The following is a 19,100-nucleotide window of genomic DNA, read 5'->3' as shown; positions in this document are numbered from 1 at the left end:
AGCACTGGGGGAAACGGAGGTCACAATGATGGATGTTTTTTTTCTATTGTGATCATGAAGGAGGAGGATGATGATGAGGAGGAGGAGGAGGAGGAGGAGGAGGAGGAGGAGGAGGAGGAGGAGGAGGAGGAGGAGGAGGACGACGACGTGGATGAGTACAATGAAGGTTGACATCAAAGTCGTAGTGGAAAGAGGAAGATATAAAGGTGGCGATGTTGTTTCTCATGAGGATGAAGACGGGTGAGGATGACGAGGAGGATGAAGGCTGACGTAGTGATCGTGGCAGTAGGTCATCACAGCCAGCGGAGGCCCCAGCAGCAGGCACAGCCACACCAGACCGTTGCCATAGTTACCCTGGAAATAGTGGCCGAGGAAAACCGCCACCAGAAGCTGTGGGGAGAAACAATGAATAAAGTCAAAGGTTCAAAGGTAAGAGGTCAAGAGGTCAGAAGGATACAGTGGAGGAGAGGCAACCAGGAGGTCAGAAGGAGACAGTGGAGGAGAGGCAACCAGGAGGTCAGAAGGAGACAGTGGAGGAGAGGGTTGACACCAGGAGGTCAGAGGTCAGAAGGAGACAGTGGAGGAGAGGCAACCAGGAGGTCAGAAGGAGACAGTGGAGGAGAGGGTTGACACCAGGAGGTCAGAGGTCAGAAGGAGACAGTGGAGGAGAGGCAACCAGGAGGTCAGAAGGAGACAGTGGAGGAGAGGGTTGACACCAGGAGGTCAGAGGTCAGAAGGAAACAGTGGAGGAGAGGGTTGACACCAGGAGGTCAGAAGGAGACAGTGGAGGAGAGGGTTGAGGTCAGAGGTCAGAAGGAGACAGTGGAGGAGAGGGTTGAGGTCAGAGGTCAGAAGGAGACAGTGGAGGAGAGGGTTGACTGAGGTGTTGGTGGATGAGAGCATCTGCTACATTCAAAAGTGTTGCTATAAGATGTAGTGAGGAGGGCAGACAGACAGCATTATTCACATAATTCCTGTTATTCCCATTTTGTAACACAGAAACAAACTGAATAGAACTAGTTAATAGAACTGAGTGAATAGAACTATAGTACATACTTAATAATTGCATGAGTTACCAAACACTGAAACATTTGTCAGCCTACATATGACCGCAGTGACACAGTGTGTGTGTGTGTGTGTGTGTGTGTGTGTGTGTGTGTGTGATGGGCTGCTCACTTCAAGTAGCATCATCAGGACGACCCACAGACGGCAGCTGTGCAGAGGCAGAGCAACAACAAACTGCAAGGAACATCACATCCCACCGTTAGGGTCTCTTCAAAACCAAAAACATGTTTTTTTTTAGAAGATTCTGTTCAGGTGTACAGTTCTCTCTTTGAACTGTACCACTCGGTAGCTTTCGTCGGCCACTAGTCATTAATCATTATTAGAGCGTTTCTCAAAATCCTAATATTCCTGTGAGATCGTAGCGCCTGAAAGGTGTTAATAATAATGTTTATTCTGTTATGGTTTGTAACCGACCCCAATCGCACAACACAAGACAGGTATGAGAGTAAGCCAAAACAGGGCAAATATTTATTATAGATCAAAAAGCGGCACAGTCCCTTTAAGGGAAAACACAAAAACACTAGAGTCAAGGAAATATGGAAAATGCGGCACTGTGCCTTTAAGAGGCGAACAGGCTAAGGACCAGGGCTAAGTGTCAGGGCCAGGACCAGGGGCACTGGAGAGGGGGACAGGGACAGAGGCCCGGAGAGGCGGGCTGGAGACAGGGACAGAGAACAGGGTTAAGGCCTTGGACAGGGCGAGGGCCAGAGCTGCTTACAGGGATGAGGACAGGGTTCCGACGGCGGAGGCCGGGCACGGGGACAGGGGCCCGACGGCGGAGGCCTGGCACGGGAACAGGGGCCCGACAGCGGAGGCCGGGCACGGAGATCCTCCTCCTCCTCCTCGGATGCTGCAGACGGGCAGCGCAGAACAAAGGGGGTCCCAGGGGACCGGGATGGGAACACGCCGTCCTCCCGTGGAATACTAGGGAGCGACGACGAGCCTCACCCCAGGAACGAGGATCACGAAGAGACGCCTTCCTCCCGTGGAATCGGGAGCGATGGCGTGCCGCCTTGACGTCTGGAGTGGGAACACTGGAAAACCTCCCGTAGAGAATTAGAGAGCGAAGACGGTGTCCCACTCCAGGCAAACGGCGACAGGTGGTGATGGCTGGGCCGTCGTCTCACACCGGAGACGCGGCAGGTGATGGTGACGTACAGAATGGTAACGTACAGAACTCCATGAACACAGACACAGATACAGAACGACCCGACCAGGACTGGAAGGGAGGTCCAGGTATATAAAGCCCTCTGGGGCGCTAATCATAAACTATGACAGCTGCGTGAAGGTAGTCCAAGGGTGGGGGCTGGTGAATAGTAGAGGAGAGTAAATCATCGCAAGGGTGGGGGCTGGTGAGGGAGAGTAGACAGGGAAAAGTTCAGGGAACAGGCGAATCCTCACAGTACCTCCCCCTCCACGGGAGCCACCGGGCGACCGAAACACTACCATGACGGGGCAGAACACCAACATGACGGTCAGAACACTAACATGACGGTCAGAACACTACCATGACGGGTCAGAACACTACGGAATCAGACAGCGGGGCAGGGGACAAGACAAGGCAACAAACAAAAAAAAACTGGGCCATGCTAGCAGGGGAAGCTACACCTAAAGTGGGCCTAGCAGAGGGACTGGGTAGCTGCCAGAGCATTGCTAGCTACAGGGCCTATGCTAGCTGTACTGCTACATTAGCATAGAGGCTGCGCTAGCTGCCGGAGCTAGGCTAGCAGACAGGGCTGGACTAGCAAAGGAGAACAAGCTAGCTGGAAGGACAGTCCTAGCTGTGGGGAACAGGGTAGCTAACAGGGGAGCTAACGAGGCTAACAGGGGAGCTAACAGGGAAGCTAACGAGGCTACCAGGGGAGCTAACAGGGGAGTTAACAGGGGAACTAACGAGGCCAACTCACATACACTGTCTGTGCTGGCTGGGGTCGTCGACTGGTCGGGTCGTACTGTTATGGTTTGTAACCGACCCCAATCGCACAACACAAGACAGGTATGAGAGTAAGCCAAAACAGGGCAAATATTTATTATAGAACAAAAAGCGGCACAGTCCCTTTAAGGGAAAACACAAAAACACTAGAGTCAAGGAAATATGGAAAATGCGGCACTGTGCCTTTAAGAGGCGAACAGGCTAGGACTAAGGCTAAGGGCCAGGGCTAAGGACCAGGGCTAAGTGTCAGGGCCAGGACCAGGGGCACTGGAGAGGGGGACAGGGACAGAGGCCCGGAGAGGCGGGCTGGAGACAGGGAACAGGGTTAAGGCCTTGGACAGGGCGAGGGCCAGAGCTGCTTACAGGGATGAGGACAGGGTTCCGACGGCGGAGGCCGGGCACGGGGACAGGGGCCCGACGGCGGAGGCCTGGCACGGGAACAGGGGCCCGACAGCGGAGGCCTGGCACGGGGACAGGGGCCCGACAGCGGGGGCTGGGCACGGAGACAGGGGCCCAACAGCGGGGGCCGGGCACGGAGACAGGGGCCCGACAGCGGGGGCCGGGCACGGAGATCCTCCTCCTCGGATGCTGCAGACGGGCAGCGCAGAACAAAGGGGGTCCCAGGGGACCGGGATGGGAACACGCCGTCCTCCCGTGGAATACTAGGGAGCGACGACGAGCCTCACCCCAGGAACGAGGATCACGAAGAGACGCCTTCCTCCCGTGGAATCGGGAGCGATGGCGTGCCGCCTTGACGTCTGGAGTGGGAACACTGGAAAACCTCCCGTAGAGAATTAGAGAGCGAAGACGGTGTCCCACTCCAGGCAAACGGCGACAGGTGGTGATGGCTGGGCCGTCGTCTCACGCAGGAGACGCGGCAGGTGATAGTGACGTACAGAATGGTAACGTACCGAACTCCATGAACACAGAGTGAACACAGATACAGAACGACCCGACCAGGACTGGAAGGGAGGTCCAGGTATATAAAGCCCTCTGGGGCGCTAATCATAAACTATGACAGCTGCGTGAAGGTAGTCCAAGGGTGGGGGCTGGTGAAGAGTAGAGGAGAGTAAATCATCGCAAGGGTGGGGGCTGGTGAGGGAGAGTAGACAGGGAAAAGTTCAGGGAACAGGCGAATCCTCACATATTCTTTATTAAGTTTTTAAACTGTGTGGGTATCAAACAGGGAAGAAAGTGGGTAAAGACTGTTTTAAACTGTTAAACAGTAATTTAGCATTATTCTATTCTGTTTAAAGCAATACGCTGCTCTGTTGTGCCACCTAGACTAATTACATCAACACTGTGATTATTGTACTGTAAATTAGGGCTATTTTATTTTATTGCACTGCTGTCTATTCTACTTTACTAACTATTTTATTGCACTACACTATTGCACTATTTTACTTTGTCTATTCTATTTTACTCTATTTATTATTGTCTATTTTAAAACTGCCATAGAATCAAACCATAAACAAGGTGGCATGTTGAGCCTAATGTGGAAAAACTGTGATTTTATATGTCTGCACTTTATCTGCTCATTTTGTGCCTGTCTTCTTTTCTGTTGTGAAGCACTTTGAGCTGCAATCCTTGACATATATATATACAAAAGATAATAAAAAAAGACAACAAAAAGAGAAACAGATAAACAAATCATAGTGTAGTAGGAAGTATACACTTTTTTTTATTCCTACCCCCTTTTAACTTCGCAAATTATATAATTTCATTCTATTGTTAATTATATGTATAAACGCTGTATCTATATATAATCCAATATATTTATATATACATACATCTATATAAATATACGTATACATAATATATACTAAATAAATACCATATAATATACACAATTTCTTCTATTTCTTATTTGCATCTTACACATACTCCCAATCAACACACCATCTTCCAGATACCTATTTAAGAAAGATCTTTTGTACATCTTTTTAAACTGATCAACTGATCTTTCATACAGCACAGCATAAAGAGTGAAATATTTTGTCTCGATTCCTCTGCCTTGTAACAGCAGCATCAATAAAGTAGGACAACAGGAAAAAAGCAGACATTGTGGCTTAGACACGAGGCGAACCGCTAGAAACGCTTCATGGAAAGTCCCCCCCTGTTCCTGAAACAATGGCAGTTCGGAGTAACAACATAATATATCATTTTTTAACTACATAGTAACCTATTATACTTAAATATTCTCCAGACCAGCAATAACAACCCCTCCCCTATCCATGCTCAACCAATCAGACCAAAACAAAAATAAAATAAACAAAGTGCAACACCAAGCGGGGCTCTTGAGCCTAGAGAGGTCGTCGTTTGACATCATTACAGATTCTACCTTATCCTGTTAACACTTTGGTTGCCTAAGGTTAAATTCATGATATACCATAGATTGCCAGCGCTATTTGTCTATGGAGAAAGTCCCCTTCTTTGCAGGGCTATAACTTTTTAAATTCTATTGCTACATTGCCATTATTAGGGCCCATTCAAAGTCCTATATGTATTGTTCATTGTGTAGCAACGTTAAACTTTTTCATTCACATATTCATAGTAAAGTATGGTCTAATGTATAAGTATGTTTTCATCTCTTTCTGCAGCTTTCTCCAGAACGTGATCTATAGCCCCAAATGCATTATATTGATGATGCAATACAGTTTTATGGCAATCAGCGCGATATAAAAAATTACAACTAGACGTACTTCTAGAAGTTACTACACGTCATCTGATGTTGACCGGATGGGCTAGGGGGCGTTTATAATTCCGTGGGCAGCGTTATACCAATCATCTAATGTGGGTCAAATGTTGATAATAGCAGTTAGTATCGAAGACGGTAACGTTACACGCTGAAACTCACCCCAGTCTCCGCGCGCCGTTGGGCGATCATCGTAGAGTTGAAATCTTATCATTATGGGATGTAAATTTACCCGGTCCATCTCCAGCTTGTATAATGGTATATACGTCCAAATCATGTTGTTTATCGAGTTATTGGCAATCGATCACTGTGTAGCGTGACGAGCCAGAGTCGCGGGACCTATAGTGAGCACCCGGAAGTACTACGGACGTAGCACAACCTCTATGCCACTTCCTGTTAAAGCGATTGCGCCGATCGGCCACCAGATGGCGCTCCTGAACCACCAGAGAGCTCAGTGGGTCCTGCTGGTGGATCTCAGGCCAGCGGAGGGGACATATGAATCCGATCGCAGATTTTTGAAATATTGATATACTGTACAGCGTCCCCCGGCAACTTGAGCATGGCCAGCAATGACGTCAAAACACGTTTCATGGCAGTCAAAGTGTTAAGCCTGTAAGTCCCCCAATTGGGGGACCCTGCTTTTCTTTATCATAAATCGATCAATACAGACCGTATTAGATCCCCAATTATCATATCATGGGGTATCATTGTAAAGCCACACTCATTGGCTACAACCCTGTCCAAAATATTTCGAGATCGCCAAATGATTGACGGAGCTAGAGCCCCCGGAGGTCGGGGGTGGTAATGTGTACTTTGGCACACGCCTCACATATCGGCATGTAACTTGAGAACCGCTGAACGGATTTTGTCACCTGAAAGGGCAATTGACAGGCAACAAATAGGGCTATAATTCTATCTATATATCGTATTAAAGGAAATGCACACCCGAGCCGCTAGAGGTCAGCAAAGTGGCACGTCGCGAATCGTCCTCATGAGGGCCCACATGTGGGCCCTTGGATGTTAAGAGGTAAGGTTTTTATTTATTAATTTTTTTAACCAAGAGTAAAGACCATAACCCTATCAAAACAGCAGTCAAAGGGTATATTTTCATTTTTACCGATGTTTTGTAAGATTTACCGAAAATAAGTATTTATCGGAAAAATGCTAATTATATCTCTTATCGTAAAACCGTGAGGAAATGACTAAATCAATTCAAGGTAAAATATGAATTTATAATTAAAATCGATTATCATTTATTACTGTATCTACAAATCCTTCTGTTTAATCATCTTCCCTTTATTCATTTGCTTAGATTTTTTGTACACTTGATCTCAATAAGGTGGTGAATGAGCTCAGTGAGCAAGCTCGGTCCGCACACAATTGTAACATAGTGTTATTCACCGGCACAGATGCAAAAAAATATCATAATTTATATTCTCATTTTTTTCATTACAATTTACTCAAGCCTAGTAACAGACACAATATTTCTGACACTGGGAATACATAACCCCAGGTCCCTAGATGTTCCTAGATACCAAGAACATGCAAATTGACCTTGTAGAAGTAATCTTCCATTTACTTAGGCATGTACCTTTAGGCGAGATTTCTGAAAATAGGGCTACAGCTTAACAGGTTCTATTATAACGGTCCTTCATCCCCACCATGACCCACCCGTGTATACCTCACTATTATAACGCTCACTCATCCCCACTATGACCCGTGTATACCTCACTATTATAACAGTCCTTCATCCCCACCATGACCCACCCGTGTATACCTCACTATTATAACGGTCACTCCTCCCCCACTATGACCCGTGTATACCTCACTATTATAACGGTCACTCCTCCCCCACTATGACCTGTGTATACCTCACTATTATAACGGTCACTCCTCCCCCACTATGACCCGTGTATACCTCACTATTATAACGGTCACTCCTCCCCCACTATGACCTGTGTATACCTCACTATTATAACAGTCACTCATCCCCACTATGAGCCGTGTATACCTCACTATTATAACAGTCACTCATCCCCCACTATGACCCGTGTATACCTCACTATTATAACAGTCACTCATCCCCCACTATGAGCCGTGTATACCTCACTATTATAACAGTCACTCCTCCCCCACTATGACCCGTGTATACCTCACTATTATAACGGTCACTCCTCCCCCACTATGACCCGTGTATACCTCACTATTATAACGGTCACTCTTCCCCCACTATGACCCGTGTATACCTCACTATTATAACGGTCACTCTTCCCCCACTATGACCCGTGTATACCTCACTATTATAACGTTCACTCTTCCCCACTATGACCCGTGTATACCTCACTATTATAATGGTCACTCCTCCCCCACTATGACCTGTGTATACCTCACTATTATAACGTTCACTCTTCCCCCACTATGACCCACCCGTGTATACCTCACTATTATAACGTTCACTCTTCCCCACTATGACCCGTGTATACCCCCCACCCACCCACACCCATCAGCAACGGCACCCCACCCCCAACACCAGCAGACTGCCCACCACCCCCAACCCTGACGATCACAACCAGTCAGGTCAGTAGGCAGCTCTCCAGAATTAATGTAAACAAGGCCAGAGGACCGGACAACACCAATCCCAGGGTGCTCAAGGTATGTGCGGAGCAGCTGGCAGCACCGCTCCAGCATCTTTTCAACCTCTCCCTGAGGCTGGAGAGGGTGCCCCAGCTCTGGAAGACCTCCTGCATTGTCCCGGTGCCCAAGAAGGGACGTCCCAGCACCCTCAACGACTACAGGCCAGTCGCTCTGACGTCACACGTCATGAAGACGTTTGAGAGACTGGTCCTGCAACACCTCAAGCCCCTGGTGCGTGACTCCCTCGACCCCCTGCAGTTTGCATACCAGGCAAACATCGGGGTGGAGGATGCCATCATCTACATGCTCCACAGAGCGTACACGCACCTGGAGAAGCCGCGCAGCTCAGTGAGGATTATGTTCTTTGATTTCTCCAGCGCCTTCAACACCATCCAGCCGTCACTGCTAGCGGAGAAGCTCTCTGCGATGCAGCTGGAGCACGGCTTGGTGGCCTGGATCAAGGACTATCTCACTGAGAGGCCACAGTACGTCAGACTAAAGGACAGTCAGTCTGACGTACTGGTGAGCAACACCGGCGCCCCCCAAGGAACTGTGCTGTTACCCTTCCTCTTGACCCTCTACACCTCAGACTTCTGCCGCAACTTAAGCGGGTGCCACCTGCAGAAGTTCTCAGACGACTCCTCCATCGTAAGCTACATCACCGACGATGATGAGGAGGAGTACAGAGCCCTGGTGGAGAGCTTCGTGGGGTGGAGCGACAGCAACCACCTCCAACTCAACACCAGTAAGACCAAGGAGCTGGTGGTGGACTTCCGGAGGGGCAAGAAGAGGCCCCCCCCGATTCCCATCTCCATCCGAGGGGTGGATGTGGAGATGGTGGACTCATACAAGTTCCTTGGGGTACACCTGAACAATAAACTGGACTGGTCGGACAACACAGAGGCCCTCTACAGGAAGGGACAGAGCAGGCTGTTCTTCCTGAGGAGACTCAGGTCCTTCAATGTGTGCAACAAACTGCTGCAGTCTTTTTACCAGTCTGTTGTGGCCAGCATCCTCTTCTATGCTGTGGCATGCTGGGGAGGCTACATCAACTCAAGGGACACCAACAAGCTCAACAAGCTGGTGAGGAAGGCTAGCTCCGTGGTGGGAGTCGAGCTACCTAGACTTGAGGTGATGGTAGAGAGGGGGATGATAAGGAAGCTGGCTGCCATCATGGAGAACCCCTACCACCCCCTCTACGACGAGCTAGTCAAGATGAGAAGCTCGTTCAGCCACAGACTCATTCCCCCCCGACACTCAACTAACCGCCTCGGACAGTCCTTCATACCAGCGGCCATCAGGCTCCACAATAGTGGGCAGCGACTAGCAGCCTACAGGCTCCACAACAGGGGGCAGCGACAGCGACTGCTACCAGACATTGACCTGGGACTTATAGGAACCCAAGGAGGACAACCCACACTACCTTAGGGTTACGGCACCCTATGTGGATACTGTGATACTGTGAATAATGTATATTTCAGTGGATACCGTGATACTGTGAATAATGTATACTCAGTAGATAGTAAATTATAACACTACCTCATGCATACTGCACCTTATGTGACACTGTGAATAATGTGAATATTCCTCAGCTAGTCAGATAGTAAATTATATTGACCATATTGATCAAATTGTTTACACTGCCTGTGTTGTTTTTTACTACCTGTATACTGTGTTGTTTTACTACCTGTACCCCCCCCCCTCCCCCCCATGCTGCTATGATGCCTGAATTTCCCCAAGGGGATCAATAAAGGAATATCTTATCTTATCTTATCTTATTATAACAGTCACTCTTCCCCACTATGACCCGTGTATACCTCACTATTATAACTTTCACTCTTCCCCACTATGACCCGTGTATACCTCACTATTATAACGGTCCCTCATCCCCACTATGACCCGTGTATACCTCACTATTATAACAGTCACTCATCCCCACTATGACCCGTGTATACCTCACTATTATAACGGTCACTCATCCCCACTATGACCCATGTATACCTCACTATTATAACGGTCACTCATCCCCACTATGACCTGTGTATACCTCACTATTATAACGTTCACTCATCCCCACTATGACCCGTGTATACCTCACTATTATAGCGGTCACTCATCCCCACTATGACCTGTGTATACCTCACTATTATAACGGTCACTCATCCCCACTATGACCCGTGTATACCTCACTATTATAACGGTCACTCCTCCCCCACTATGACCCGTGTATACCTCACTATTATAACAGTCACTCATCCCCACTATGACCCGTGTATACCTCACTATTATAACAGTCACTCCTCCCCCACTATGACCCGTGTATACCTCACTATTATAACGGTCCTTCATCCCCCACTATGACCCGTGTATACCTCACTATTATAACGCTCACTCATCCCCACTATGACCCGTGTATACCTCACTATTATAACGTTCACTCATCCCCACTATGACCCGTGTATACCTCACTATTATAACAGTCACTCATCCCCTACTATGACCTGTGTATACCTCACTATTATAACAGTCACTCATCCCCCACTATGACCCGTGTATACCTCACTATTATAACGGTCACTCCTCCCCCACTATGACCCGTGTATACCTCACTATTATAACGCTCACTCCTCCCCCACGATGACCCGTGTATACCTCACTATTATAACGGTCACTCATCCCCACTATGAACCGTGTATACCTCACTATTATAACAGTCACTCATCCCCCACTATGACCCGTGTATACCTCACTATTATAACGGTCCCTCACCCCCACTATGACCCGTGTATACCTCACTATTATAACGGTCCTTCATCCCCACTATGACCCGTGTATACCTCACTATTATAACAGTCCTTCATCCCCACTATGACCCGTGTATACCTCACTATTATAACGGTCCTTCATCCCCACTATGACCCGTGTATACCTCACTATTATAACAGTCCTTCATCCCCACTATGACCCGTGTATACCTCACTATTATAACGGTCCTTCATCCCCACTATGACTCGACTCCCACCACGGAGCTAGCCTTCCTCACCAGCTTGTTGAGCTTGTTGGTGTCCCTTGAGTTGATGTAGCCTCCCCAGCATGCCACAGCATAGAAGAGGATGCTGGCCACAACAGACTGGTAAAAAGACTGCAGCAGTTTGTTGCACACATTGAAGGACCAGCACCAGATCACACCTACAAAGCAGCCCCCCCACCCCCCACCCACCCACACCCATCAGCAACGGCACCCCACCCCCAACACCAGCAGACTGCCCACCACCCCCAACCCTGACGATCACAACCAGTCAGGTCAGTAGGCAGCTCTCCAGAGTTAATGTCAACAAGGCCAGAGGACCGGACAACACCAATCCCAGGGTGCTCAAGGTATGTGCAGAGCAGCTGGCAGCACCGCTCCAGCATCTTTTCAACCTCTCCCTGAGGCTGGAGAGGGTGCCCCAGCTCTGGAAGACCTCCTGCATTGTCCCGGTGCCCAAGAAGGGACGTCCCAGCACCCCCAACGACTACAGGCCAGTCGCTCTGACGTCACACGTCATGAAGACGTTTGAGAGACTGGTCCTGCAACACCTCAAGCCCCTGGTGCGTGACTCCCTCGACCCCCTGCAGTTTGCATACCAGGCAAACATCGGGGTGGAGGATGCCATCATCTACATGCTCCACAGAGCGTACACGCACCTGGAGAAGCCACGCAGCTCAGTGAGGATTATGTTCTTTGATTTCTCCAGCGCCTTCAACACCATCCAGCCGTCACTGCTAGCGGAGAAGCTCTCTGCGATGCAGCTGGAGCACGGCTTGGTGGCCTGGATCAAGGACTACCTCACTGAGAGGCCACAGTACGTCAGACTAAAGGACAGTCAGTCTGACGTACTGGTGAGCAACACCGGCGCCCCCCAGGGAACTGTGCTGTCACCCTTCCTCTTCACCCTCTACACCTCAGACTTCTGCCGCAACTCCAGCGGGTGCCACCTGCAGAAGTTCTCAGACGACTCCTCCATCGTAAGCTACATCACCGACGATGATGAGGAGGAGTACAGAGCCCTGGTGGAGAGCTTCGTGGGGTGGAGCGACAGCAACCACCTCCAACTCAACACCAGTAAGACCAAGGAGCTGGTGGTGGACTTCCGGAGGGGCAAGAAGAGGCCCCCCCCGATTCCCATCTCCATCCGAGGGGTGGATGTGGAGATGGTGGACTCATACAAGTTCCTTGGGGTACACCTGAACAATAAACTGGACTGGTCGGACAACACAGAGGCCCTCTACAGGAAGGGACAGAGCAGGCTGTTCTTCCTGAGGAGACTCAGGTCCTTCAATGTGTGCAACAAACTGCTGCAGTCTTTTTACCAGTCTGTTGTGGCCAGCATCCTCTTCTATGCTGTGGCATGCTGGGGAGGCTACATCAACTCAAGGGACACCAACAAGCTCAACAAGCTGGTGAGGAAGGCTAGCTCCGTGGTGGGAGTCGAGCTACCTAGACTTGAGGTGATGGTAGAGAGGGGGACGATAAGGAAGCTGGATGCCATCATGGAGAACCCCTACCACCCCCTCTACGACGAGCTGGTCAAGATGAGAAGCTCGTTCAGCCACAGACTCATTCCCCCCCGACACTCAACTAACCGCCTCGGACAGTCCTTCATACCAGCGGCCATCAGGCTCCACAACAGTGGGCAGCGACTAGCAGCCTCCAGGCCCCACAACAGGGGGCAGCGACAGCGACTGCTACCAGACATTGACCTGGGACTTATAGGAACCCAAGGGGGACAACGTAGACTACCCTGGTACTTTGATTAATGTTGATTAATGTATACTCAGTAGATAGTAAATTATAACACTACCTCATGCATACTGCACCTTATGTGACACTGTGAATAATGTGAATATTCCTCAGCTAGTCAGATAGTAAATTATATTGACCATATTGATCAAATTGTTTACACTGCCTGTGTTGTCTTTTACTACATGTATACTGTGTTGTTTTACTACCTGTACCCCTCCCCCCTCCCCCCCATGCTGCTATGATGCCTGAATTTCCCCAAGGGGATCAATAAAGGAATATCTTATCTTATCTTATCTTATCTTATACCTCACTATTATAACGCTCACTCCTCCCCCACTATGACCCGTGTATACCTCACTATTATAACAGTCACTCCTCCCCCACTATGACCCGTGTATACCTCACTATTATAACAGTCACTCATCCCCCACTATGACCCGTGTATACCTCACTATTATAACGGTCACTCATCCCCACTATGACCCATGTATACCTCACTATTATAACGGTCCCTCATCCCCACTATGACCCGTGTATACCTCACTATTATAACGGTCCCTCATCATCCCCACCGAAGACTCTCACTGGGGGAATGTAACGCGTGCAGAGGTTCACGCTATTTCCCCCCGCTCCCCTCCCTGCTGAACAGGCGCCCCGACCGACCAGTAGGAACCGCAGTTTACAACGACCAGGACACATACTCCACCGGCTTCCCACCCGCTAACAATGCCAATTGTGTTAGTAGGGACGACTGACCAAGCCGGAGGTACCGCTGACAGCTGGATTCGATCCCAGAGTCTCTACGGTGGTAGGCGAGTGCATTCTCCACTGCGCTACCCAGCCGACCCTTATACCTCACTATTATAATGGTCACTCCTCCCCCACTATGACCCGAATATACCTCACTATTATAACTATTAAAACACCATAAAGTCAATTTTTTTTAAATAAATGCAAAATAAATGCAACACTCCCAGACATACCCCACACGAAGGTAAGGAAAAACTCACTAAAACCTAGCAATAGGAAGGAAAAAAATGCACCACAGGCAATGTGGAGGAGATAAACCTTAGAAGGGCCATTCAAGGGGGATCTTCCTTCTTAGATGTCGGTGATAGTATAGTGTTGCAGTAAAACAGGCGAACAGTTGGTAAGCATGCACTCGTATTATGTGTGGTGAAACACAGATAAGTGCATGCCATAGCAACTGAACATTTTGAAAGATAGAGCTGATAGCGATAGCAACTGAACATTTTGAAAGATTAAAGATATACCTCACAGAGGGCCGTGGACAGCAGGAAGACCAGCAGCTGTGCTTGCAGGGGGGGCAGGCTCTGTTCCAACAGAGGCGTGTATAGGTGTCTTCGTGTGAGCAGGACACGCGGAGGAAGACACAGCACGGCAGAGAAACAGACAGGAAACAGACATTATTGGATACTTAACGTTCCCTGGGTGAGAAATATGGGAAAGGATGCAGATTATTTCACCAGTAGTAGGCTACACTGTAAAAAAAAGTGGAAATTCATTAAATTTTACAAATTACTTTAGTTTTTCTACTTTAGGTGTAAATACCATACAAATACAGTAAATTACATTTGATCAAAATATTAACCATTAAATAAAAGTTGTAATCTATAAATTGATTTAATAAGAAATGATCTATTTGTTCCCCATTATTATCCCATTGCTTAATTGTCTTGAATGTTAAATTACATTGAATTATATGTAAAAACACCTCAAATAAACACATTTATCTGTAAATGAATTGCTTTTCCACTTTATTTTAATTTGGGTTTTTTACAGTGTACAACAAACTAAAATACCTGTGACTCCATTTCTCAAAGGGCATATTCCACTTCCTCCAGAAGGCTGTCAGGGTTGTAGCGTTCCTATATAGACGAGAGAACACACCACGGTCAAATAATGGTGCACCTGGTCAACCTCGCTGGAGTCCCAAGTCAGTCGTGAGTCACAAGATACAAGTCCCAAGGCATAAATGTCAAGTCTAAAGTCGAGCCTCGAGTCTCAATGCAGAACTCAAGTTGCAAATGAAATGAAACATATAAGTAACCTTTTATATAAGATATTTATAGATATTTGCATTAAAATATAGATATTTGCATGTGAAATAATAGTAATATAAAATTCAAGTGTGGGATTCTTTTACATGAATCCAATACGAATCCAAAGAAATTTTGGAGTCATAACATCGAGTCAAAGTCAAGTCTCAAGCAACACGAGTCAAGTCATTCAGATTCCAGTCCAACTCATGTGATACCCAGGTCCAGTGGCAGCCATTAACCCTTTCACTACCACACTACCAAAAGGGTTAACCATTTCACTGCGACAATACATAATGTTCAATTCAAATTAAGTAAATGCGGTCAATTCCAATATAATATTAATAATAATAATAATAATAAACTTTATTTGTATTCTGTTATTTCCATGGCCTAGGAAAGTCCATACAAAAGGTTTATACCCAAATGAGCTATTTTTTTTTTTTTTTGTATTTTTTTTTTTATAATTTTTTAAACAAACACATAAACAAACATGACAACACACGATAAGATATACAAGCATTAGTTGTCAGTGTACATCCAATGAAATCACATTTTAGTTAATTGTCTTATATAGGATATACCCTTAATACCTGTTATCTATGCTCCAGCTCGTACCCCCCCCTTCCGGACCCCCCATTGGATAATCCATCCACCTCGCTCCTAACCAGACATTACCATTATATGCTAGCTTTTATTTTCTCCACCACTTCTAACCACATTGTCATTTTGGATTCATTGAGACCCAAAATTCTTGCTGTAGATATTTCTTGATAGATCACATCGAGATATGTAATAATCCAGACCTTTCGGCAAATTTTTTCCGGTTGGAACCATCGTGATGCTATCAGCTTTTTAGCCACTGTGATACCCGATAAAACCAATCTCTTTAGCTGTGGATGTACTGCACACTCAAAAACATCATTCAGCAGTAGTACAGAGGGGTGTACAGGTATATTCCAAGTTAAGAGATTTGATAGTTGCTGGGTCACCTCTTTCCAGAATATCTTAACTGGTGGGCAGTCCCAGTACATGTGCATAAATGTCCCCTCGTCCCCATTTGTACATAAGGAGCATTTGGAGTCTTGTATAAGACCCATTTTTTTCAGTCTTATAGGAGTCAAGTATGTCCTGTGAATATAGGTAAGATTGATTTGTTGATGGTCCGGGTTCCTTGATGAGAATCGAATATTTGCCCAGGCTTCTTGCCAATCAAAATCACTTTCCAGGTCTGGTATATCCCTCCTCCAGACGGAGTCTAGGTGGAGGGTTTCATATGAGGATGTTAGTAATTGATGATAAAAATCTGAAACAAAACCTCTTGATGTCTCTCTTTCATAGAAGAATTTGTGGTATCTGTGGTGTACAATTGGTATATGTAATGGAACACCGTGAGCCTTCAAACATGCCAATAACTGTGCGTAAAAGTAATATGTGGACTTGGTGAGATAAAAAAATTTGCGTATTTCCTTGAAACTACAAAAACCCTATTTATTGAAGACGTCTCCTAATGAGTGTATGCCTTGCTTTTCCCATCTAGGGAATCTTATAGGTTGTTTTCCTATCCAGAGTGCATTGTTATTGAATAAGGGAGTATGATTATGCCATTTATGTAGGGTCGAATATTTTGTTTGTGTTTCGCGCCATATCCGGATCGCATGAGTGATTATGGGGCCAAATTTCCGTTCGCATTGCTTAATTGGTAATTTGGTGTATACTATGCCCTTCAGCTTGTGTGGAGCTACTATATTTTCTTCTAAATTTCTCCAGGATACTAATGCTTGGGGATCAAACCATGTTGTTAGTGGTCTTAAAGTGTACGCCTTAAAGTAGTGGTAGAAATCTGGAAATGCCATACCTCCGTCTGCTTTGTTTCTCTGTGCGGTGGATCTTTTTATACGTGGTGGTTTGTTATTCCAAATAAATTTTTATGTGGAGGAGTGTAATTCTTTCCAGTAACCCTTTGGAGGGGGTAACGGTAGCATTGAGCTGAAGAAGTTGATTCTAGGTAGGACGTCCATCTTGATTATTGATATACGTGCCTGTACTGAGTTTTTAAGTTTCGACCACCTGACAAGGTCGTATTTGATTTTGTTTTGGATTTTTATGTAATTGTGCTTCACCGTTTGGCTTATGGTGGGGAATATCTCAACTCCCAAACATCTAAATTGTTTTACCATCTGTATCTCTTTTGGGAGGGTTATATTTCTTTTTGCAGGGGCGTTAAGTGGGAGGAAGGCCGACTTCGGCCAATTTATCCTAAATCCCGATAGATCTCCAAAGTCCTCAATCAGCTTGAGAAGATGAGGCAATGCTGTGTTGGGGTTTTGCATGAACGTCGTCCGCATATAAACTAATTTTGTGTTGTGTGCCCTTGATTATGATTGGTTCTATGGATTGGGATTGTCTTATATATTGTGCTAAAGGCTCTAATGATAGATCGAATAGTCCGGGACTAAGAGGGCAACCCTGTCTGGCTGAGCGTGATACCGGAAAGATTTTGGAGATGATTGTACCTGTTGTAATCATGGCCGATGGGTCTTTGTATAATACTTTAATCATATCAATGAATCCTTTTCCTAACCCCATCCTTTCTAATACTGCCCATAGATACGACCATTCCAACCTGTCAAAAGCTTTCATTGCATCCAGGGACAGTATCGCCTTAGGTGTGTTGTCTTCCTTGTTGGCATCTAGTACGTGTAGTAATCGTCTTATGTTATCGGTGATCAAGCGACCTCTTATGAAGCCAGTTTGGTCCGGGTGAATTAAAGATGTCATATGCTTTTGTAGTCTGATGGCTAATACCTTAGAGTACAGTTTGATATCGGTTCGAGGAGGCTTAAAGGTCTATAACTACCGCACTCGGTGGGGTCTTTGTATTTTTTAAGAAGGACTGTTATGAGTGCAATATTGTCATTCTTATGGAAGTTCCCCTCCTTAACTGAGTATAAAATCATATTTAGTAATAAGGGTCCAATTATGTCCCAACAAGAGAGGTACATTTCTGGTGGGATACCGTCTCTTCCAGGAGCCCAGGACCACTTTGCATTTCAGATATGGCCTCCCTAAGTTCATCTAGTGTGATCTGTGTTTCTAACTGTTTAGCGTCATCCTCTGAAAGTTTAGGGAGAATAATTTGATTAAGATATGTGTCCATTTTGTTTTGATCGAAGGTCGTTTCTGATTTATATAAGTCGGAGTAGAATTCTTTGAATGTATCATTTATTTTTTCAGGGTCTGTTTCAAGTACTTGTTGTGCTCTAATGGTAGTTATATCTGCAAATTTTCCATTAATTCTTAATCGCATGGCTAATAGGTGACTAGGTTTAGAACCTTGGGAGTACTGCTGTTGTCTTGTGCTACGTATTTGTATTTCCGATTGTTGTCTGTATATGGCATTGATCTCTTTTTTTAGTACCTTAACTTGATTTTCTAGTCGAGTTGAGTTGTTGTATTTTAAAGAATTAAATAAGCTATTTTTTATTGTAGTGTTCTCAGTTCTGAAACAGAACATGTATCATCAGAACCTTCCGCCGGGTTCTCTCAGTGTCACGCTTCATCCTCCCCATTCATTTTCTATGGAGCAGGTCCAGACTTTAGCACTCTGGTATTTAGATTTGGGAGAGTTGTTCATGTTCGTTTTCTAACTGTCTAAGACCATAGGAACACAAATGGCAGTAGTTCCCCTTTGAAGAACCCCCCCCCCCTCAGTCAATCAATCAATCAATCAATCAAATGTATTTGTATAGCACGTTTAAACATGACGCTTGTCAACCAAAGTGCTTCACATGGCTAAGCTAAGTACAAAGAAAAATATAAAATAAACAGAGAAATAAAATAAAATCAACGGATAAACAAAGGAAAAACAGAACAACATGTCAACAAGTACGGCAAGAGTCAAAGTGAGTCAGGGAAAGCCAGGCG

At 46.3% G+C, this 19,100-nt stretch overlaps 1 protein-coding gene across 1 annotated transcript in view; it reads right to left on the bottom strand.

The window, feature by feature from the left end:
* Positions 1-222: 222 nt before the first annotated feature.
* Positions 223-19,100, bottom strand: part of LOC311245301 (diacylglycerol O-acyltransferase 1-like) — a gene marked incomplete at both ends in the record, with an annotated part of 71,206 nt that continues 52,328 nt past the window's right edge. The window contains 4 exons of the mRNA XM_084335139.1: positions 223-390; positions 1,177-1,239; positions 14,388-14,475; positions 14,937-15,002. Coding sequence (XP_084191265.1) covers positions 223-390; positions 1,177-1,239; positions 14,388-14,475; positions 14,937-15,002 — 385 coding nt within the window. The remainder of the gene's footprint in view (positions 391-1,176; positions 1,240-14,387; positions 14,476-14,936; positions 15,003-19,100) is intronic.

This window comes from Notolepis coatsorum (assembly GCF_963971535.1).
Source record: "Notolepis coatsorum genome assembly, chromosome: 18".
NCBI lineage: Eukaryota > Metazoa > Chordata > Actinopteri > Aulopiformes > Paralepididae > Notolepis > Notolepis coatsorum.
Note: the sequence above shows the minus strand (reverse complement) of the source record. Positions and strands in the feature narration are given on the sequence as shown.